The following is a 23,977-nucleotide window of genomic DNA, read 5'->3' as shown; positions in this document are numbered from 1 at the left end:
CAGTGGGAAAAGGGATAATGAAATGTTCAACTGATAACTCTAAAACAACCACACTACCTTACTTATGGAGAAATGTTTATTGTATAAAATAAGAGGTGTTCAGCTCATCACTCTACACGATGATTAAAAACTGGACCCGTCTCCATCCAAATCCCTCAAAGCTCTCTCTACCCCAACCCCCGGTCCATTATCCCTGACAAAAGGAGTCAGTTGTCATCCTTCCTGCATCTTTTTCAATCCTACAGAAAGATTCCTCTTAGGTGGCCCTCTTCTGCAGAGGCTGGACAAGGTAAAGAGACCTTCCTCTTCCCCATCTTTAGGGGAATTTGATGATCAGTCGAACCACTCAGGAGCAGCTTATAGGCTGATGGCCTGAAAGGCAATGATAGCTTTGAATAGCACAAGAGTGGCCCTGACCATTGCTTAGCTAGTGTCCCACTTCATAAAGCACAAATGGCTTGTTCTTCAACCTGTGTCTCATTTGTCTTTCCTGCCGCACCTGGGGTTAATTATATACTCCCACCACAATGCTCTAGCACCAAGAGTAGTAGTAAGAAAAGGCTGTTCCTTTCATTCATGAATTATGTCCTAGCAGAGAGTCATGGAGAGCATGTTTGTTGCTTGGCTCCGCCTTGGGGGTGGGACAGCACCGAGCTCCTCTTTTTCTCATGCGGCCCTTTTACATCAACACGTTAAATTAAAGAGACATTTAAAAAACACTGACTTCATACATGATGAGGGACCCCGCCATTCCCCTTGTGGGAACACCCAACAAACTCTTCCTCCTCAGACACTAGGAGGAGTCATCCATAACACATGGAACTCAGCAATGCTCTAGAACACAGTGCATTTCTTGCCAGGCTTCTTCACAGGTGGAGGACAGAGCACAGCACGGATGGCTTCATCAAAGACAGTCTTGAGGCCTCTCTGGGTAAGGGCAGAGCATTCTAGATACTTCACTGAACCTGTAGGGAGAGGGCATAAATGAACTGGGAACTATGCTTTTCTTCTTTCTTAAGAATTCATCGGATTATTGAGCTTTATTGTTTCATTTTAAAAAAAGGTATCTCATGACAAAGACGATAGCAGGAAGCCCTTGAACATTCTGTTCTTTCTCTAGACTGTAGTGATCCAGCTGTGCTGGGGGTGGTCTGGCAGTTTTCTGGAAAGATATCTTCTAGAATAGGAAATAGTTCGTGGTTTACTCCCAGAAAACTGCTGGACCACCTCAGAATGGCTGAATTAGTGTGGTCTGAAGAAAAACAAAGATGAATTTGGAACTTCCTAGGTCCTATCTCTGGAAAGATGTTCTGAACTTCACTATCAGATACAATTCTCATTTTCCTCAGCTCCTTTTGTCCTTCTAGCCCACTTACTGGAGGATGAATAATTGAATCTTGAAAGCTTGCAGCAATTATCATAATGGATCCCATCCCTTCCCTTCCCTTCCCTTCCCTTCCCTTCCCTTCCCTTCCCTTCCCTACGACCAGTATAGCTACCATTAGTTTTTAAAATAAAAGATGCTCTTTAATCTAACAGCAGAGGAAATGTTCCACCCCTCTGTAATTCACAGCTCCCTTCTCTATCTCAGAAGTGGGCAGCTGTTTTTTTGGAGGAGAAGAATGCAATGTGCAAGCGAAATTCTCACATCATGGAATTGGAAGATAACATCTTTCCCTGTTTGGGAAGAGAATGGTAAAAGAATTTCTTTACAGTTTAAGTTGAGTCACCTTAAACTATAGTTGTGTTTTCCAGCTCAATGGAACGGGAATTCAACTACCACTTTTCAGCAAACATGCCACCAATATTTAACAAGATGGGAGCTCTGAGGGCTGCAAAAAAGGGAATTAGGAGCTGCATGGCCCACTCCTGCTCTAGTTTCTCCTTCCAAGACTCACCAATCTCCCTGGCCATGGCTAGACCTTGGGGATAGGTAATGGGAGCCAATTTCTTATCACGCAGCCGTTCTATGGTGTCCTTGTCATCTCTCAGATCTAGCTTGGTGCCCACCAAGATGATTGGTGTGTTAGGGCAATGATGTCGGACTTCTGGGTACCACTAAAAATAAGACAGAACAGTGAATACATTTGGTAACTAATGTAAGAAATGGGTGCAGTAGTAGGATAATGGTTTTAGGTCAAATAATCATTTCCTGCATTTTGGCTGACCAAAACCTGGCTATCCTTAGAAAGAGAGGGAAGATGGAGGCTACTCCATATAAAATTTATTTACTTTTACATCTCTATTTGAGGCATAATTTGGATTAATCAGCAAAAAGGAAAATACCCTTTGTTAATCAGTAGCAAGGATGTAACTAACAATCCCTCCTTAGCAAGATAATTTTCAATGTGAAATAATATTACCTTGGCGCGGACATTTTCAAAGGATGCAGGGCTCACCAGTGAGAAGCAGATTAGGAAAACATCCTATAAGGATATGAACATCAGTGTTCATATGAAATAGTCAAGGTTGCCAACTTTTTCTTTCACACTATAGTAAATCTTGGATTTCCCACCCACCCAATATCAAAACCTGAAATCCCAGGTTTTATAAAACAGACATGTCAGGTCAACTTGACATTAAATTGGCTGTAACTGATATTATTCAGATCTGGTTCTTATGAAGTATGGAACGGGTGAAGTGTATGGCTTGCAGAAACAGGTCCTATTGGGAAAAGGAGGGACCCAGTTCAGCTCCACTTCAGCACTTACCGTCTGGGGATAGGAAAGAGGTCGCAATCGGTCATAGTCTTCTTGTCCTGCTGTGTCCCAAAGGCCCAGATTTACTGGCTTTCCATCTACCATGACATTGGCAGAATAGTTATCAAATCTAGGGGTAGAGGGTCTCGTCAGCATTGGTTAAGTCAGATAAATACATTCTCAAGATAACTTCTCTTTTCTCAATTACTAAAAGTCACTAAGCTCTACTTTAATAAAAGTATTTCCTTTATCACTTTTGCTTATTAAACTCCCAGCACAACTTCTACTGCATAAACAATAAACAATCAAGATTGAGGTCTAGTAAAAATATGGTTTTCTCCATTTCTGTATTATGCAAGCTGCTTACACAGTGGTCTTTTCTGAATGCTTTTTGTATTTCTGTTCTTTTTGTTTTTTATAGTAAGCTAGCACTATATGGACTTTAAAAAAAACTCTTCAGAGACAATAATTGACCACTAACAGACTATTTGACAGCAGTCCCACTGTGGAACAAATAGAAAACCAGAACCAGTGAGCAGAAAACTTAATTAATATTGGACTGAAGGGGACCTTAGATAAGTTTTACAAAAATATTGGCCACAGGATTAGGCAGTGCTGGGTAATTCAGTGATACATTAAATGCTTTGTGAAAAGACAGCTTTCAGCTGACTACAGAAAAGCAGTGTCTTACTAGTGCCAATGGGTTCAACCTTAGTTAATCTGTATATTATACACCAAAAAGTTATACAAGAACATACATATGGAGATGTACAAGCCTTGAAAAGATCCCTTTCTCTGAACCTTGGGTTCTCCTAGCATGAAGGCAGCTAAAACAAGAAAATAGTCTGGATTTTGTAAATGATTATTTTGTAAAAGTTTTTTGAGGGCAATCCAGGAATAACTATACCCAGCATGGGTTATGTCACACAATAATAGTTTCACACTACATGTCTGTACACAAAATAATGTGAAATCCTCAAGCATCTCATCTTCTACAGTGATTACACAAGGACGCTTTATGCATATGTGAACATACACTATGGAAGAGTGGCTCATCTTGACTTCTTGGTGGATGTATATGCTTAGTTAAGTCCCATGCAAAACTCTTGAGCATGATTTTAGTATACTATTTCTCTATACAGACTTGGTCACACTTGAAAGGCCCCTTGGTTTATCCAATTCTTTAGTATCCAGTATCTCAAAATCCTAGTACGAGAACAGTTCAAACCACTGTGTTTTTGCATTTATCTTATCCCATGATTGTCTGGAACCTAAGCTTTCTCCCACAGTACTCACACAGTGGGGATGTATTCTCCAGGGAAGGCATTTGTCGTGTAACTGATCAACAGACAGGTCTTCCCCACAGCCCTGAGAACATGAAAGCAGAAACAGTAAGCACAAATACAGTAAGATAATAAGTCCCAGAGCTTGGAGAAGAAACAGATATGCTCTATTACTCTAAACCTCAGGTTACTAACCCAGGTTTCTTTGCATCCCATACATAGAAAGCACATCTAAATATCATCATCATCGTCATCTAGTCTCAATGTGGTATTCTTGAGTATTGGATCCTTCCCAAGAATCTAGGATAGCTAAAGACATCATTATAATATATGTGTTGTTCCAAGTAATGCAACTTTTTGTAATAGATGATGAAGTGTATTTTGCGGAGATTCTTCCAACAAACTCATTAACACCTACTATTTAAATTACCAGGGTACAATCAGATTAAAAATCAGAGGAGTGAAATGCAATATTCAAATTCTGAATTATTAATCCCAAGAACACCTTAATGTTAACTTCGTTTCGTCGTATATACTAGAAGGCAACCTTATCTTCTGCATGTTCAAGAGCTGTTCTTAATATGTCCTGGAAGAGCCAATAATTCAACCAGTAGATATCCACTTTTGGCCCAATTATAATGTCAACCATATGCTGGCAAGTGAGGGTGGTATTTGAGTTAGGGAGGAAAACACTGATGGAACACCATACTTCTTAAGATGAGAATGCTTCTGGAATAACTATTCAGAAGGTAGTAAACATATTACTCCCTGCTATCTATCTCTCAATGCTTCCTCAGGTATTAATGCTGTTTCTACAGACTGATTATCTTGAGATCAGCACCAGCATTTTTAGCAAACCAAAGTATAAGAAGGGGGGGGTGTCTAATTCTTAAATTTGCTCTCACTTCCAATTTTTAACCATGGATATGTTTTTGAGATTCATGATGTGAACCATAATTTAGAGGATTTCCCCTTGTTAATTGTGTGGCACTTATAAAGTACGTTCTAAGTATTCAAAATAAGGCCCATATATTCCCATATATTACATACCAGTGCAATGCAGTGGTTTGGGTGGTAGACAGGCACTGGGAAGACCCTGGTTCAAGCCCCCACCCCCCACCCCAGCAGCTCTCTGGGTGACTTTGGGCCAGTTAGTCTCTCTTAGCCCAACCTACCTCACAGGGTTGTTGCAGTGGGGGAAAATGGGAGGGGGGGTCTATGTACACTCCTGAGTTTCTGAATGAAACAACTTAGAACATACAAGTATCATAAAAGCATGAAGGTAATTTCATATCGGGGCAGTGTGCCTGAACTAGTGGGCAGTGAGAACAGGTGCCTGCCACAAAGTAGACGGGTGTGTGATGTGTTTGGGACCAGATCTGCTGTGCCAAAAGAACACACTAGATATTGAGTTCAGAAGATACTTGAACAGTAGTTCACAGCTTTATTATTTAATGCATCCTTACAGCGAAAAGCTAAAGCTGTTATCTCTTTCCCCCCTCAAAATAAGCCTACTATATAGAATTCAACCACACTGAGACATGTCAGGCTTACCTGTGACTGCTTGGCTTTCGCTTAATGTTTATGAACCCAAACATGATTTGTAGATCATAGTCAATGGCTTATCCAATAAACCACAATTAAGCACAATCCAACAATCAAATTATCCAACAAACCATGATTAAGCAGATCATTGCTTTGCATGATGCATGAACCAGACTAGTGACTACCCCAGAAAGCTTAATCAGCAAGGATTTAAAGCTCAAGACTCAGCATACATAGCAATTCTCCCTCCCACCAAACACATGTTGCAAAGTTATGCTGTACAGCCACAGTCCCAAAATCTGTTCAAATTATTCTGGAACTCCAGGCGGAAAATTCCATAAGTCCCTCCCCTGCCCTGGCAAAGAAAACACAATAATAAATTAAGATACGATTTGCTGCTCTTTCAACAATGCTGCAAAGTAGCTGCTTCATTCTGCCTGCTGGAATAGTAGGCTTTGGACATAGGAATCCAGAACTCTTCAACTCCAACCTTCCAGTATCTCAACAGATTCACCCCCTGTACTTTGTGGATAATGCAGAGGGGGACTTCACAAAATTATCTTCACCCTACCTTTTTTGGGGGGGAGGAGTGCAGGAGTCCTTGCTTGTTCCCACCATCTTCTGCATCAAGTAGTCACTGCTAGCTGGGTCTTATAAAGCTCTATTCTCTGCTAGCCACCCATATCAGCCTACTAAGCCCTTTTCACCCATCCTTCTCCTTGTGGTACATCTGACCCTCCCACCCTTCTCCCTCTGTTAGGGAATCACAGGATGTAAAAGAGCCATAAGTTAGATGGAATCACTCCAGCTGGGCACTGGATGGAGTCTGCGGGTTCCGAACTGGCGCTCTCCCATCATTCTAGAAGCAACCTGGACCAGCATCATGAATCATCATTCGCTCAAAGGCACATCTACACTTTCCGGTACAATGACAGAGGTCTTTGTGGCCAAGGGTTCAACTGCTTCCTGGCCCGGGGTTCAGCTGCCATGGCCCGGGGTGAATGGCGACGGATCAACCAGCTGCTGCTTGGGAAAGCAACCTTGTCAAAACCACATGGTGAGGCTAAGGGGACCAGGAAGACAGATGGGAGGGAGACCTCCCTTGAGACTGCAGCAGACGGGGGAGGGGGGCGGCAGCGGAGCTGAGCAACAGAAGAATGGAGAAAGAGCAGTCCCTAGCAAGGCAGAGATTTCTGAAAGGGATGGTTCCTGCGACAATAGGTGGAGAACGGCGGCCAGGCGCCGACCAGGAGATGGATGGGCGTGTGCCCAGAGCTTCTCAGCTGAGACTCGCCTCCCCGCTTGCTCCCGACCTCATGCTCCCTCCCGCACACAAGGAAAGATGAATGCAACCTTTCATCTTCCTCAGGTAGCGGGGGGGGGGGGGGATCCCCGCTTCCCCACAGAGCCGAGCCCCACCCTTGCCTTGCCCAGTGGGCACGCAAGCACATGGTCTGCCACTTGGGCCGAGTGCCAAGCGTGCCCCCCCCGCCCCCGCCCGCCCGGTCCCTGTCGGCGCTCACCCGTCTCCCACGACCACACACTTGATGGCCTGCATCTGCCCTGGGAGCGCGGTGGGCTGGGACGGACGGACGACGGCGGCGGCGGCACCGGGCTCAGCGCCTCTCCTTCCTTGGCGATGGATGCCGCCCGCAGCCGCAGTGAGCGAGCGAGCGAGACCCGTAGCCGGGCGGGGCCGCAGGAGGAGGAGGAGGAGGAGGAGGAGGGACGGAGGCAGAGCGGGAGTCCGGGGGCCCCTCCCTGCGACCCCTTGCTCTCCGGAGAGCACCCGCGTGAAAGGCGGCAGCGGCGAGCGAGCCCCCCGCCTCCTCTCTGCCGGGATCCCGGCGTCTTGGGGGCACCCCCGGCAGTATCTTAGCAACTCACACGCATGCCGGCCCCTCGCCCCTCTCCGGTGCCGAGCGCTGGGAAGGGGCCGTCGGCCTTTTGTAATCCGTGGCGGAGAATTGGAAGTCGGCGGCGGCGCGACGGAAAAAGGGGCAGTTCCAGCGCCTGCTCGGGTCGTTTCCCTGGGCGAGAGGCTTTCTTACCACGAGTAACAGCAGCTTGTAGAATTTTCAATCCAGTCCTCGTTTATTAATGCATTTACCGCTTTAAATAATCTTATTCGCGGCGCGCGGAGAACTTACGGTTTTTATTAGTTAAAAAACATAATCCGTAAACTGTGGCGTTTTTACCTGTCTTAAATGTTTATTTCGGACGGCGAAGCAGCTAGGACTGGATCTTGGGCCAGAATCCAAGGTCCCAGAGCTGGGGGGCAGCCTGACCGAGCAGGCGGCTGATTGTGAGGCAGCAGCAAACAGGTCCAGTGGCAGGACCGGCCCGTTTTCTCAGGGCCTCGAGTTATTGACCTGACCTTTCTGCATTGCTATTGCAACTCCATGACTGAGATCCCAAAACACACTATTCCATGCTGGTTTGCTTAAGGATTTATCTGCTTATTTGTGCGCTGCCCATTCCTGAAAACTCTGGGCAGCTTATAGTTAAAAAAAAAAAAAACCCTTCACAAATAATAAATCCACCCATAAATACAAGTAGTCCCTGGTTAAGAACACCCAGTCTACAGATGACCCATAGTTAAGAATGGAGCCTATTGTAGCAAAATTTGAGTTAAATACACAATGGTTTGAGTTAATTACACAATACTACTTATATAGTATTATACAATAATACTGTTCCAGCTTATATACAAATTCAACTTAAGGACAGACCTTGGGAACAGAACTTGTTCTTAAACTGGGGACTACTAGTAAACAACAACAACAGCAAAGTCAAAATCATACAAAAAGGAAAAAAAACATTTTGATAGAGGCATCCACAGGGGGGTCCAAAAAGTTAAGATGGTAGATGCAGCAGTGTGATTGAAACCCTGCCCCCTTTTAACATGCGTTACACTTGTTGCATACATTTTAAAAGGGGCGGGGCTTCAATCAAACTGCTGTACCCACCATTTTGACTTATTGGATCCCCTAGTTGATACCCCTATTTTGGCTCAATGGGATGCATGAGTGCAGGCTACCTGCAGCCCCCAAATCCTTCCCCTCTCTCTCTCTCTCTCTCTCTCCCTTCCTTCCTTCCAGCTCCTGGTGACTGCAATTGCTAAAAATTGGTGGCATATCTTCTCATCATTTTCAAATGAGGAACACATGAACAGTTTAGTGTAAGTTTTAGAAAAAGCATAACAAAACTGAAATAAAATGAGAAAGAAAATCTTGTCTGCGCTCACATGTGTAACATGGCTTGTCCCTTTTGTATTATTCCACCTAGTGGAGTCATCAGTGTTAAATGCAGCTACTCTGCCCTCCCCCGCCCCCAGTCACCAAAGAGTTACTCAATCCTGTCCTGTGGTCAACAACCATAGTGCCCTGAGAGTAGTTCAAGTGACCTACTTTAGATGGGGTTCTTGTGAAAGGAGATGGAAGCTATTTGGCTGGCATCTCTTCCCATTCTACAAAGTAATGTTCTAGTTGTAACCATAATCTTTTCTAGGCAGATCTCATACTCCTTAGTTTACCAAGTTGAGCAGTCTCTGGCAATTGGTCTGTTGCTTTTGGCTATGTGAAGATGGTGTTTCATCCATACACTCAGGTTTGACTCCTGATGATCTGAAGTTAAATAGAGCCAGTTAAAAGAAACTGGGTCTATTTGGAGGAACACTCAGGATAAGAGAATCTCAGCTATCAAGATGGTAAACAAAACTATCCATTTTGTGTTGTGCCCAGGAAGCCAATTCTCTTTTTCAACCAACACACTACTCAGCACAAGGAATTGCCAACATAAATTCCTCTCTTCCCTATTGGTTTTGGTTACTTCACTGGAAAACCCAGTTTGTGCAGAACAGGGGATGTCAAGCCTGGGAGATGAGCTTATCAACCCTACCAACTAGGCCTCCAAAACTTCAGAGAAATCTGTTATTGCTTATGTTCATCTTCTGCTCCTTCAAATAAATGTCTGCCAGGGTTAGGGACGGGGGAGGGGAGAGCAACAGCAGAAGTTGAACTGTCTAGCTTCAAGTTTGAAACTGGTTTTGCTCTAGGCAGAGTATATCTGGGTTGGGGGGCAGGTTGACTATTCATAGCTACAGAACTGCCTACCAAAGTCATGGTTTGGTGATTAAAAACCACATTAAATCATGTGGCTCCTTTCAGCAAGCAATTCTTTCCCACCAGCGCCATCATTTCAGAACATATGGCATTCTATTGCTAGCCAGTGTGTCAGTTCCACATACTGGTAGGGTTTAGACAAAATATAAAGTCATAAACCATGGTTTAAAATTACAAACCATAGTGGCTGGATTTATCCAGCATGGAAAGTCAAACAATAAAATATGTTCTAACACAATATGAATATACCTGCAGGACACTCTAAGCCAACTCTGGCACTGAACATGAAAAGGTACTTAAGCACACATTGTTGGCTGAAAAACAATGGCTCAGTTTACTTTTATTTCACATTTCTATATACTTTTTAAACTTTATACCATCCTATAATCACTGTTCTATATAAATATATATACTTGGTTGGATGGGAAAAAATGAAATAACTTTTCTTTTTAATTAAAAATCCTACTGGTCTAAGCCAGGGTCCCAGCTCCTCCAGACATTAAAGCCTAACACTAAGTGTGTCTCCCACATGTTTTGAGTCTCTCTTCTAGCTCTTGCATATATGTGGCGCGAGGAAGTTAACTAGAGCTAGTAGCAGCAGAAATATAGCAGCTGGAGTGACTCCATTTGGCAGCTGTTCCTCCCACCTGTCTTGATGTTAGTGGCCAAAGAGGGTGTTATAGATTAACCCTATATTTCATGAACATTTTCACAATTCAGTAGAGATGCCTTATAATTATATTATTATGGGAGAAGAATTTAATGAGATGTTAGACTTGAAGTAGATAGAAATGCCCCCACATAAACAAACAAACAAACCCTTCAGCAATCAGAATTACAATTCAGATCTATATGGAGGAGTGAAATTTGATTGATCCTTAGATATTGCTATGTCTCAAATAAAAGGGATTCACTTTTTATTCAGAAAACACTTTTAGATTAGATTTTTTTTGCCTCTTCAGCACTATTTCAATATATTAAACTTTGTAAGGATGATACTATGTATATATCACATCAAAGTCCAATCTAAACTAACAATATAATAAACCATCTATATCTTTCTTTGTTGAATGAGGTTGAATTTACAAAGCAGATTAATTCTGAGATATTACAATATTTTAAATAAAATGCAGATACAGCTAGTTCCTTGGTTTTCGGATAGGAAGCAATATACTTGTGATAGTGTTATTACATGTGTATCATACAAGAAAAAAAATCATGAGAACAATATGAAGAATAAATTGAAAACCCTTTGGACCTGTATGGCCAGAGCTCCTATCAATAATGCATATAGAAGAATGCAGCAAATCCAGATGCAGCAAACTCAGTTCTTCATAAGATGTCTTTGAGATATTATTTGGCTCAAATCTAAAGACATATCATGAAGAACTGACTTTGCTTTCCATGTTTGTATCAAAGGTATTTGGAAAATGGTGAAAGAGCTGGTAAGATCTTGGCAAACTGAAGAAGAAAAAAGCTGAACACATTATTACAGGTATTAAAGATGAGGAAGAGAAGTTATGAGGTTCATCTGAAGACAGCTTTCAACTGAGAATAGATCTCTTGAAGATATGGTGGCTTTTGCTTTTCATTCATTCATCTTCCACAATTAGATTTTTCACACCAAGAAGTATTAGTAGTTCCTTTGACTACTTATGAAAGTAAAAATGTTATTTTAAAGTTGAGTAATTCTAAAGCACCACAACTTGATGGATCTCCTGCAGAATATTATAAAACTATTGGGTAGGACAAATTTTGGATGACTCCCCTTAGTGGAAATTCTCTATCAAATTAACTTTACTTCTTTACTTATAATAGAAAAGGGATTAACTCAGTACCAAAAACATCAATTGATCTTAAATTATGTCTTATTCAGCAAAATATTTTAGACTTATTGAACCACATTCTATTTATATAGAAAATGCTTTGAGTTTATGCTTCATTTAAATATGTTTTTATAGTGTCCTATAACTGTTGTATTTGGGGATTAAGTTATTACATATATTAACTCAACTTTGAGACAGATTTAATATTTTCAGATAATCATATTCTTTAAAGTATATTATTTTCACACTGAAATTGACAACTGGAGAAAGAAAGAGAATTCTATGGACCCTCCTTAAAGTTAAAAGATTATTCTTCAGCACTGGAAAGATAAACATATGGCCCTAACTTCTATGCAGAGTTGATATCTATAGAAATTTGTAAATGAATCACTTGATATAAATTAACTATGGATAGTTACAATGAAATATGGCTATACAAATACGTTTTTCTTTTTTTCTTTTTTCTTTCTTTATAATTTTGTAGAGTTTATTTTTCTTTGTTTTATTCAACTAATAAAAAGCAAAAACAAAACAAAACCCCTTTCCAAAACACTCCCAACTAAGTTTAGATAACATTACACACTGTAGTTTAAATGAATAAACTTATAATAAATCGTGATGATCATTTATGATTAAGGTGCTCCTCCTTAAGGAAAATTTCTTGGTCAAATTTAATGTATGATCCAGATGTCATGATAGGCCTAACCACATTATGATTTAATGCATTGTGTGAATGAAGTAGGAGTGGAGCATATTTTCTAATTAATGCAACAGTGTATAAACATATTGACCATGTATAATCTGTTTTCTTACAAGATTATACTGTTGCTGACTTGTTGATAACATTCACACAGACTACATAGATAACAAAATAACCACATAAAATGTAACTAGAGCAGATGCCTTCATAGCAACTGTTGGGTTTTAATGGATTTCTGGGTGCATTTGTTTTTGCAAATTCACAAGTATTAAACCTTTAAAAAGATTAGAACACTTTTAAGCCTAGCTTTACCTCCATGTTAAAAGTTCTTTATGCTTCTTCTCCCTACTGAAAAGGATTTCCACTCTCCTGAGTTTCGTTTCATTCCTGTAAAATGAAAATAAAGTTCTAGTCATGTCAGAAAGTAAGATTACCTAATTAGTTAAAAGATTCTCACTTTAAAAAGTATCACATTTTTTTGTTTTGTTTTTGAAGTCCCTGCCCAGTAATTCAGAAGTATGGTTTAGGAAAGGGTTTTGTTTTGTTTCTTTTAATGTTGAATGGCTTTTCTCTACTGTCTGTCACACACCAGCAGAATTTCAGTCTGCTCACAGTGCAAACAATTTGTTTCAGCTGCAGTTCTCAAATACCTGCAATTCTCAATGGACTGCCACTCTATATAGCAGCCATGGGCTGCAATAAACCAAACCAAACCAAGTCAGGAGCTAACATGGCAATGACACATAGCATTTTCAGCCCTTTCTAATCATGGGTGGGGAGTAGAGGCTTAAACAAAAAAAAAAAAAGTGGGATGGGAGGTTAAGACATTTGGCTGTTTAATGGCTTCATTCTTCTGTTTAGAAACTATGGAAAGTTGTGTTGCCTTAACCCAAAAATTTGAAATCCAATGTCAACCATGCAGTGTTTGGGGATGAGGGTCCAGGATCCACAAATTGCCCATTATACAACTTCTCAGGGAGTGGGTCCTATTAAATTCAATAGGTCTTCTTTTGAGAGGAGATGCAAATGTTTGATCACCAGCGTCATGGCTGAAAAGTCAAGTTCCCAGACATGAAATCAGTAAAACCCTGAAAGCAGATCAGACTTGGTTGCCAAAGTAGTAATGTACAATAATGAGAAGACAGATTTGCTTGTCCTTCTCTTTTAGCCTCACATACCATAAGGCAAACCTAATAAGAAACATACTTTTATACTCTGTCAAATTGTATTAAAACCAATGCATGGGTAGGTTGCAGGGCACTGATTATTTCAGAAAAGCATGACTAAATAGCACTAAACTTTCCTGCAGAAACAGATGGACAAAGATGAGAAAGGGGAAGGATAGTCCTGACAGAGAATCCCTACACTCCAGAGAGAAACCTCCCCAGGGCAGTTGCTTTGAAATTCCCCATCTTGTTCCACCATTGTTGTTTTCTGTATGAAAGATGGAAAAGGGGCAGCCTTGGAATAGCACCTTGGGTTCCTCGTGCATTTTGGATGCACGATCACCAAATCGTAACAACTAATGATACATATCATAGGGTGTGTGTGTCACAAGTAACTCCTCCCACTATGACAGCTTCCTAATTTTGGCATGGTGCCATAGCGCCTCCCTCCCCTAAATTCCTGATAACCTGATCTCCATGCTGAAAGGCCTGAATAGTTGGGATTCAGATTTTGTTTTCCCCCAAAGTCTCTTCTGTGTAATCCCATTTATATAAAGACAACAATGAAAATCAGACGAAATTATTGGTTGTCATTCCACCAAGGTGGTTCAGGAGGTAGATTTAGCTCCTAGATAATGCCTGATTTGCTGGTATGATCCAGGACATCATAGATGGTACACTGTCCTAAAGAGTCTGGCTTGTGATTATGCCCCACATTCTATAAAACAGAGGTAAGTGGTCAGAGAAATGAAGGAAAAAGAACAATGTGGGGTGGGGGGGAGGAAATACCCATGTACTACATCCAAGCAGGAAGCTCAGATAATATCTTTCCAATCATCTTTTCTGCAGTGAATATTTGCTGAAACCTAAGAGCTTAGTCGAGAAGGCACTAAGGAAGTTGTTAAGCCAAGCTGACTATATTGATGTTTATTTGGAATTCTGCATACATGAAAACTGCCTTTTATCGCTTACAGTGTTTATATATGATTTATGACTGAATTATTTCCTTTCTTTCTAAAAAAAAAAAAAAAACCCTCTTGTGTGTCTAAAAACCTAGGTTCATTGGTTTTGGAAAAGAAATTCACATTAAAATGAAAAACTACAGGGCTCTATGGCTAACTCTTGTCTTTCCCAATTGATACAAAGTTTTATAAGTTCCATATTTTTGAGCTTTGAGCAGGAAGATTCAAACCACCTTCCTTTCTGTTTGCCTAGAGCTGGGCCAAAAATAAGTCCTTGGTAGAAGGGCTAAGAATCTCCAACTGGACAGACCAGGGTGTGCCGGGAGGTTCAGCTTGACAGATGACAGCCTATTGTAATAATCTTTCCTGGGAAATCCTTGGGAAAAGAGTTGAATTATCTCTCCTCCCAATTTATAATAGCCACCCACAAGCAGTCCTTGACATCTCCCTCAGATTGGGCAGAACATATACTAAATGTGTCAGTCATAACTTGATTAAACCAGAATTGGCTGGATTCACATACTAATCCAAAACAAAACAGACCCCATTCCTTTATGGCCAAGTGTAACATATGACCCCAAAGCCAGAATTCAACTGATGCGATGAGAACAAACGTTCTAGTTCAGAATTAGACTATGGAAAGACAGATCCACATCAATATCTTAAGCAGAAAAAAAGATAACACGAAGGTATATAGCAAAAGCAGGAGAAACAACAAATGAATATCAGAGCTGGATCACATCAGCCTTTTGTGGATCAGAGTGGCCAACCAGATGCCTGTGGGAAACAGATCGACTTGCCATGAGGGTGACAGCCTTTTTCCACTGCCAGAATGCTGCCTTTGATTCTGGAGTTGCTATTCAACCGTCAAAACCAGTAGCCACTGACAGTGTTATTCTCAATTGCTAGCTCCTTTTAAAGCCAACTAAACTGATGGAAATCACCACATCTATTACAGCTGTTATTAACTCTGTGTTGTGTAAATAAGTACTTCTTTTTATCAATCTTGAATCTTCCTGCATTTAGTTTTAACAGATGACCTTGAGCTCAAATACTGTTGGAGAAGCCTGCCCCTTGTATTTGCTAGGCTTATTTTCTTTAGCATACAAGATCTTTTATTTTTCTATCCTGTCTCTCTTTACCTTCCATTGCTGTAAACTAAAATGCTCTTCTAATAAATTAACTTATCCTTCACTGCATCTTTTCCAAATCTACCTTAACGTTTTTGAGATGAGGTGAGCAGAACTTATACAGTAGTTCAGGCACTGTAAGTTATTATGTTGGCAGTTTTATTCTCAATCCTTTCCTAATAATTTCTAATACAGAATCCTTTTTTGCTGCACATTAAATTACTGTTGTATTTAAGCTCCCCATCACAAGATTTCCTTCCTGATCAGTCACTGCTAACTGCAATCTCATTAATATGTGTGAAATTTGGAGGTTTTGCTCTAATATGTATGATTTGAAAAGTCCTTACACTGAACTGTATTTGCCATTTTAAAACCTATTCACCCATTTTAATATACCATCACAGCAATATAAATATTCATATGCAATTAAACATGCAAGAAGATACAGTGCATTTGGAAAGTATTCAGACCCCCTTCACTTTTTTCAATTTTGTTATGTTGCAGCCTGATACTACAATCGTTGAAATTCATTTTTTTTCCTCATTAATCTACACTCAGTACCCCATAATGACAAAGTGAAAACAGAATTTTAGAAATGTCTGTAAATGTATTAAAAAGGAAAAACTGAACTATCACATTGGCATAAATATTCAGACCCTTTGCAACAACACTTGAAATTTAGCTCAGGTGCCTCCCATTTCTCTTGATCATTGCTGTTTCTACACCTTGATTGGAGTCCACCTGTGGTAAATTAAATTGATTGGACATGATTTGGAAAGGCACATACCTTTCTATAGAAGGCCTCACAGCTGACAATGCATATTGTATCAGAGCAAAAGCCATGAGGTCAAAGGAACTGCCTGCAGAACTCAGAGACAGGATTCCTGCAAGGCACAGATCTGGGGAAGGCTACAAAGCAATTTCTGCTGCACTGAAGGTTCCCAAGAGGACAGTGCCCTCCATAATTCTCAAATGGAAGAAGGTTGGCACAACTAGGACTCTTCTAAGAGTTGGTCGCCCGGCCAAACTGGGGAGGAGAGCCATAGTAAGAGAGGTGACCAAGAACCCGCTGGTCACTCTGACTGAGCTCCAGAGATCCTGGGTGATGGGACAAAGTTCCAGAAGGACAACCATCACTGCAGCCCTCCACCGATCTGGGCTTTATGGCAGAGTGGCTAGACGGAAGCCTCTCCTCAGTGCAAAACACATGAACGCCCGCTTGGAGTTTGCAAAAATGCACCCGAAGGACTCTGACTGTGAGGAACAAGATTCTCAATTCTAAATGTAATGTCTGGAGGAAACCAGGCACCACTCATCACCTGCCCAATACAATCCCAACAGTGCAGCATGGTGGTGGCAGCATCATGCTGTGGGGGTGTTTTTCAGCAGCAGGGTTGAGGGAAAGCTGAATGGAGCAAAGTACAGAGATATCCTCAATAAAAACCTGTTCCACAGCGCTCAGGATCTCAGACTGGGCCGAAGGTTCATGTTCCAACACGACAACGATCCTAAGCACACAGCCAAGACAACACAGGAGTGGCTTAGGGACAACTCTGTCAATGTCTTAGAGTGGCCCAGCCAGAGCCCTGACTTGAACCCTATTGAACATCTCTGGAAAGACCTGGAAATGGCTATCCACTGACGGTCCCCATCCAACCTGATTGAGCTTGAGAGGATTTGCAAAGAATGGCAGAAAATCCCCCAATCCAGGGGTACGAAGCTTGTTGCGTCATACTGAAAAAGACTCGAGGCTGTAATTGCTGCCAAAGGTGCTTCAACAAAGTACTGAGTAAAGGGTCTGAATACTTATGCCAATGTGATATTTCAGTTTTTCCTTTTTAATAAATTTACAGACATTTCTAAAATTCTGTTTTCACTTTGTCATTATGGGGTACTGAGTGTAGATTAATGAGGAAAAAAAATGAATTTCAACGATTGTAGTATCAGGCTGAAATATAACGTAATTGAAAAAAGTGAAAGGGGTCTGAATACTTTCCAAATGCATTGTATATACAAGTAAAGCCAAGCAAGCCCTACAAAGGCAAAGATACAAACATTTCATTTTCATACCAGTTTTAAAACTAAAAACAAACCACCATTCTTTCTCTTCCATGTTTGTCATCTTGTTCACAAAACTACAGTAAAATCAGGATGATTTGGAAGCAATTTTAACCTCTGGCTCACGTTTCAAATGTTGTCATCAGTGATGGGAGCTGTCTCTTCTCCTCACTTAAAAGGTTCCATGGATAAGTCAAACCCCACCCCTATTAAGATACTCTGTTTCATCTTTAAGTCCAGAGAAATCAGGTACTAATGGCTGAGGCTTATGATAAAAAAAAGTTCCTTAGAAAACTAGAGTAACAGTGATATTATATTGATAAGGCATGGAAAACAAATTCTATGTTCGACTGGATCAGGACAATCCCAAACAACTCTAGATGAACGTTACTCCTTTTGAGATTATTTAGAATGCTATAGTTCTTTCTGCAGAGCAGAAAAATGGGTGTAGGAAATATCTACATGATTTGGCTTGATTTAAATAATTGTTCCTTTCACTATTGTTCCTGATGCAATTAAGAGTCAGTCACATCAAAGCACTATTTTTTCCAACAGCAATCATGTCACAGAAATGGTGTGTATTTGAGGCCAAAATCAGCGAGGAAAAACTTGTGTGAATATACATTGCTTGTGGACTACAAATGGGAATGGATGGCTTTATCTCGAAGACTATGCTTGTTGCCATGGTTGAACAAGATTTTAGCACAGAAATTAAGATGGTTTCTACAGCAAACATGAGTCCTTCAGTGACCCTTCACACTTAGTCCCAGATAATTGGCCATGCAGTTTCTTGGATTTTCAAGCAGCATCAGAACCCTGGCCTGGCCACCACGATCCTCCTGTGATCCCTTTCCTTGACGATGGGACTTATGAACTGCTGAACTCAGTTTCACTTCTTGGGGCTAAGAGAGCCAAGTGGGGAACCTTGCACATAGGCCAGGATGGCATTTTGAAGAAAACTGGCCCGCTGAGCTTCCTCCTCCCTTATCCTGGAGATTTCTGCTTCGCGAACCCGTAATTTCTCAAGCAGGCTGGAGATTTCACCCTCTTTGTCCAATAGTGCCTCCCGGTGGTTACTGGACAACACTAGAAAAAGAAGAATGAAACATTAATGCACTTAGACTTTTTAGACTCAGGATACTGAAATCCTCTTAAGGCAGAATATATTTTACATGGCCGCAAGAGATAACTACAAGACATTAAGTTACATAATTTTTTAGGTGGTGGAAACATCTAGATAGCTACTCCAAGATGATGTCATTGTCTAAATCTAGAATGAAAGAATAATCAAATCAGGATACATTAACTGTGGCTGATTCCTCCCTAAAATACCATTAGCTTGGCCACAGAAAAGATTTACAGCATTATTGGGCAGTGATGGGCTTCAGGGTTTAGTGGCCATGTTTAGACAATAGATTTCCTGACGTTTCGCCAGCAACTGTGGCTGGCATCTTCAGAGGCAAGGTGGTCAGACCACAGGCAACTGAGCAGAGACTGACTGGGCTCCTGTTGTTATAGCCAGGTGTCCAGATCATCTTACCTCTGAAGATGGCATCAGGAAATGTGTTGTCTAGACCACGGTCACTAAACCCTGAAGCCCAACACTGCCCAACAGATACTGGCTGTGAAAGCCTACTCCAATATATTATCAATTATTCCCCAGTAAGCAAATGGGGAACTATCTCCAGCCAGAGAATTTAATTAGCTTTTGGCAAGCATAAGGAGGGAGGATGGGATGCTACAGTGGGGGAGATGGAGGTGAGACACAAGGCATCTGTGGACCAGATGGGACAAACAGTCCCCATCACTTATATCTAGGATTGCAGCCTTTAATCATGTGCTGCAAGTGAAGTTGGTCCATGGGAATTATTATTATTACTGTGGTTGGTCACACAGGCAGCCAGATGTTTAGACTGGATTTGGCATATTTGTCCATCTATCGAGTCCTTCCCAGGGACATGGATTAGGCAGATGCTGCTGTTTAATAATATTAAAGGCATCGTTGCAGGATGTAAGCTGTTCCAAGTTGTTGTTGTTATTATTACTATTCTTGCTTTCTTCTTCTAGGCAGACTGGGACGATAACAGGGATAAGGGCAGTCTCAACCTAGGAGGAAATGAGCTGCTTGGGAACCATATAGTTGTGGAACTCCCTACTCAAAGGGCACATCAAGAGATACGGGAATGGCGAGAGTATATTAACAAGCTGACAGGAGGGCCAAGAAGCATACATGGAAGTGGGAGGTAGATGCAATCTCCCACTGGAGAAAAGGCTAGAGGTAGCCCGCATTGCTGAGAAAACCAAGACCCACCATCTGTCTCCTGTGTCCCTGCTCTCACAAACGTTAGCTCCAGCTTTGGGCCATCACTTATGCTTCAGTTAGGTAGGGTATCGATTACTGGTGCAGCCCCTCCTTGTAGCAGCATGATGGCACATCGCATAAATTGCTGCAGGTACTTTGGTGGAAGAAGAAGGGCTCTTCTAGTTACCTTTCAGCTGGCGCTCAAGGGCTGCAATCTTCTCTCGCAGCCCTTCTTGTGCTGTTCTCTCAGCCTCCAGGTGACCAATCTGCTCCTGCAGCTCCACGCGCACTTTATTGACCTCGGAAACTTTCTCTTGTTCCTTACTGCTCAGCTCCTGTCATCCATAGCACATGGGGGCAAAGTGGTCAGCAGCATGTGCTCTGAACATGCGGCACTACAGACAAAGTCACCATACTGGCCATGTGGAGCACAACTTCACTATCAGCCCAGCAGGGCTGTACTTGCCCCATGTCTCATGCTTCCTCTGCCGCTCCTGGGATATGTATGCTCCCAAATGAAATTGGGTATGATGGAAGCACCTAAACAATTTTGGCTGATTGTGAAAACTAAGGAGGTCTGAATCTTGTTAGTACTTGGATGGGAGACGATCTGTTGTAAACTAGACTGGCAAATAACACCTCCCCTCCCCCCCACAATCTGAGAAGATAGGAATGGAAAACCACTCTGCACCATTGCCAAGAAAACTATTTGGATGGGTCAAGTACCCACAAGGAGTCAGGCTCAGTTTAAGGGAAGCTTTTAACTTTTTTATGATGAAGGTTATGTTGAAACTACTAGGGCAGTGTTTCTCAACCTCAGAAACTTTAAGATATGTAGACTTCAATTCCCAGAATTCTGAGAGTTGAAGTCTGCACATCTTAAAGCTGCCAAGGTTGAGAAACACTGTACTAGGTATATGCATGTATTTGAGTTTGAAACAGGAAAGGTGATCTTTAAAATTTGCCAGCAGGGACAGTAAGTGGACCCACCACCAGGCAGCTTTCCCACTTTGGATCTGAATACCAGAAACATCACGAGAAGCTCTTGGCTCAGACACAGCGCTTCTAGGAACAGAATAAAACCTACAAATGCTGGGGCTCACACGTTACACTAAGCCAGATTTGTTTCCACTATGGTTTGTGCAGCCAGTCTCAACTGATTGGCTTTGCAGTACACTAAGCCATAAATTGCTGTTTACAATCCACAACAGCCAGATATCGTGTAAAGTAAAGTAGAACTGAAGTTATCTAACACACTGAGCCCAAGCTAAAACAACCTCATTCTGTGTGCTGTACACTACATTTGTTTAAATGAAAATTGTTGGTCTCAGGATTATGCAGGAGAACTTTCCTGGAGGTAGGGGAAGAAACTACTCAGAAAAAGATCTTGTTGATCAGACAATTTATTTGTTCTTGCCCTGTGTGTTTTAAAAAACACTCTACCATCCCTTGCTCAGTAGTGTGGAATCCATAACAGTATGGGCATCTGAACATTGCCTTTTTTTTTAAACCACACCCTGTGTCTACTCAGAAGAGCCTATTCCCAGGTATTGTAAGGAATTGTAGCCTACAGTTGAATGCAAATGTCAGGCTTCTTCCGGTGGGACTTTCTCAACTCACTCACCCGCTGAAGCTCTTCAAGTCGCCTCTTGAGTCCTTCCACCTGCAGACTCAGCTGGCCCTCCTTAGCGTGTGCTTCTGCCGCCGCTTGCTTCTGCTGCAAGCAGTAATTCTGAGCCTCATCACGGGACTGTGTCATCAGCCGCAGCTTCTCCTCCATGTGCTCCAGGCGCTGCTGCTGTTGATTGCCAACAAATAAAGAGAGGGAACCATCTTTTTTCAACCTATTACTGGTATGTGAGAACTGGACACATGACACAATTAATAACATTTAATTTTATTGCTGGTATTAGTTTTAATCCATTGATTGTTTGCCTGAATATGGAGGCATGTTAAAAAAAAAGCCCTCTGAACCAGAAAGCATCATCAGCCGTCCCTAACAGCCAGTTGTGCTGAGGCTGTTCCTCCCAGAATGCCCAGGTTGGCCTGCACCGTTTTAGATTGACCATGTACTGTATGAGTCGCAGCAGACCTTGCTGCGTATATAAGAAAAGGATGGATGCTTCCCTTTAAGATGCTCCTTGCCATCTGCAATTTTGATAAGGAAGACTCAGAACAGTTCATTCCCCTCATTCTGTTTTACCTAACAATAACCCTGCTGTGAGATGGAATAAGCAGAGAGAAAGTCACCAATTTTGTGCCAAACAATTTACGTGGCTGACTAAAAATTTTAGCTTGGAGCACTTGACAACTTAATGTTAAATTCTCCCCAAATGGACATTCATGCAAACTAGCTGTTGATCATCTCAGCATTTCTCAAGTTATAAGAAAACAGCAGCCTCAGGCGGTCCTCTCCTCTCTCCTTGATTTTACTTCCTGATGTATGACTGGCAAGAGTAGGCAATCACAACATGTGATGGGAAACAGATTACAGTATATTTATTTATTTTATTTATTTATTTAACTTGTCCCCGCCCATCTCCCCACAACGGGGGACTCTGGGCGGCTTACAACAAACTAACATCAGAAATACAATTAAAAGTTATAAAAACCAAACATTACAAAAATAAAAGAGCTAAAAAATCCAAGAGGCCGATAGGGGCCACACCCGGCTGCTAAGGGGCCAGCCAACCCCATTTCTGATATCCTCCCTCCCCGCCCCAGGCCAGATGGCAGAGCCAGGTCTTCAAATCCCTCTGAAAGGCCTGGAGTGAGGGGGCCTGTCTCACCTCCGGGGGCAAGATGTTCCAAAGGGCGGGGGCCACAGCAGAGAAGGCCCGCCTTCTGGACCCCGCTAGTCGAAGTTCTTTTACCACGGGGATCCGGAGCATGCCCTCTCTGCGAGATCGGGTGGGACGGGTTGAGATCGTGGGGGTGAGGCGGTCCTTCAGGTAACCTGGCCCCATGCCATGTAGGGCTTTAAAGGTGATAACCAACACCTTGAATTGGACCCGGAAGCAAACCGGTACCCAATGCAGCTCACGGAGCAGAGGTGTTATATGGGTCCTTCTTCGGGGCCCAAAAATTGCTCGCGCGGCCGCATTCTGGACCAGCTGAAGCTTCCGGATATTATTCAAGGGTAGCCCCATGTAGAGCGCATTGCAGTAGTCTATCTGGGAGATAACGAGGGCATGAGTGACTGTTCGCAGGGCATCCCGATCCAGGAAAGGGCGTAACTGGTGTACAACCCGAAGCTGTGCAAAAGCCCTCCTGGCCACAGCTGCCACCTGCTCTTCGAGCAGGAGCCGTGAGTCCAGGAGGATCCCCAAATTACGCACTGGGTCTGTCTGGGGCAGTGCTACCCCATCCAGGACCAACGATGACAACGTCCCGGATACAAAGGAGCCATTAACCCACAGCCACTCCATCTTGCCAGGGTTCAGCTGGATCCTGTTGTTCCCCATCCAGACCCTCACAGCCTCCAGGCACCGCGAGAGGGCGGTCATGGCATCACTTACCTCACCAGGGATGGAGATGTATAGTTGAGTATCATCAGCATACTGATGATACCTCATCCCATGATGACGGATGATCTCACCCAGCGGTTTCATATAGATGTTGAAAAGGAGCGGAGAGAGAACCAAACCCTGCGGCATCCCACAAAGAAGGGGCCGAGGATGGGACCTCTCACTCCCTATCACCACTGATTGGGATCAGCCCTGGAGAAAGGAGGTGAAGCAGCACAAAAGTGTGCCACCCATCCCCATATCCCTGAGCCGTCCCAATAGGATACCGTGGTCGACGGTATCGAACGCCGCTGAGAGATCAAGGAGAGCAAGGATGGTCGCACTACCACCATCCCGCTCCCACCAGAGATCATCCATAAGTGCGACCAATGCCGTTTCCATTCCATAGCTGGGCCTGAAACCTGACTGACAAGGGTCCAGATAATCCGTTTCCTCCAGGACCCTTTGGAGCTGCGAAGCCACCACTTTCTCAACCACCTTCCCCAAGAAGGGGAGGTGGGAGACTGGACAAAAGTTGTCCAGTACAGTAGGATCCAGGGAGGGCTTCTTGAGGAGGGGGTGCACCAATGCCTCTTTAAAGGGCGCTGGAAACACTCCCTCCTGCAAGGATGCCTTAACCATCGCCTGGATCCAACCACATGTCACCTCCCGAGCT

General features: G+C 42.5%; 2 protein-coding genes across 5 annotated transcripts in view; both read right to left on the bottom strand.

The window, feature by feature from the left end:
- Window positions 1-67: 67 nt before the first annotated feature.
- On the bottom strand, window positions 68-7,319 carry RAC3 (Rac family small GTPase 3). The gene is made up of 6 exons (XM_088138435.1): window positions 7,051-7,319; window positions 3,996-4,067; window positions 2,712-2,829; window positions 2,364-2,426; window positions 1,899-2,058; window positions 68-965 (listed from the first exon to the last, which is right to left on the bottom strand). Exons 1-6 carry the CDS (start codon window positions 7,083-7,085, stop codon window positions 835-837), a joined length of 579 nt encoding a protein of 192 aa, XP_087994561.1. The 5' UTR covers window positions 7,086-7,319; the 3' UTR covers window positions 68-834.
- Window positions 7,320-10,551: 3,232 nt separating this feature from the next.
- Window positions 10,552-23,977, bottom strand: part of LRRC45 (leucine rich repeat containing 45) — a 30,605-nt gene continuing 17,179 nt past the window's right edge. For 2 of the 4 annotated variants that reach the window (XM_088138431.1, XM_088138432.1), the window contains exons 16-18: window positions 21,420-21,593; window positions 19,983-20,130; window positions 15,978-18,579 (exon numbers count right to left, since the gene is read on the bottom strand). In XM_088138431.1, coding sequence (XP_087994557.1) covers window positions 18,383-18,579; window positions 19,983-20,130; window positions 21,420-21,593 — 519 coding nt within the window. In that variant the 3' untranslated portion in view covers window positions 15,978-18,382. Of the gene's footprint in view, window positions 12,565-15,977; window positions 18,580-19,982; window positions 20,131-21,419; window positions 21,594-23,977 lie in introns of those variants that run through there. The other 2 variants (XR_015795752.1, XM_088138433.1) reach the window with 2 other exon arrangements.

This window comes from Python bivittatus, unplaced genomic scaffold, assembly GCF_059951505.1.
Source record: "Python bivittatus isolate LINGU-HERP-01145 unplaced genomic scaffold, Pbiv_v1 ctg000220_np1212, whole genome shotgun sequence".
NCBI classification, from domain to species: domain Eukaryota; kingdom Metazoa; phylum Chordata; class Lepidosauria; order Squamata; family Pythonidae; genus Python; species Python bivittatus.
This window is presented reverse-complemented; position numbering and strand designations above follow the sequence as displayed.

Bases quoted from the DNA above. Each gene is read 5' to 3' on its own strand.
- RAC3 (XM_088138435.1), bottom strand. From the start codon at position 7,085: ATGCAGGCCATCAAGTGTGTGGTCGTGGGAGACGG. The intron at 2,427-2,711 runs GTAAGTGCTGAA...ATATCCTTATAG, and splicing joins CTCTTTCCTATCCCCAGACG to GATGTTTTCCTAATCTGCTT. The intron at 2,059-2,363 runs GTAATATTATTT...TCTTATTTTTAG, and splicing joins TTGAAAATGTCCGCGCCAAG to TGGTACCCAGAAGTCCGACA.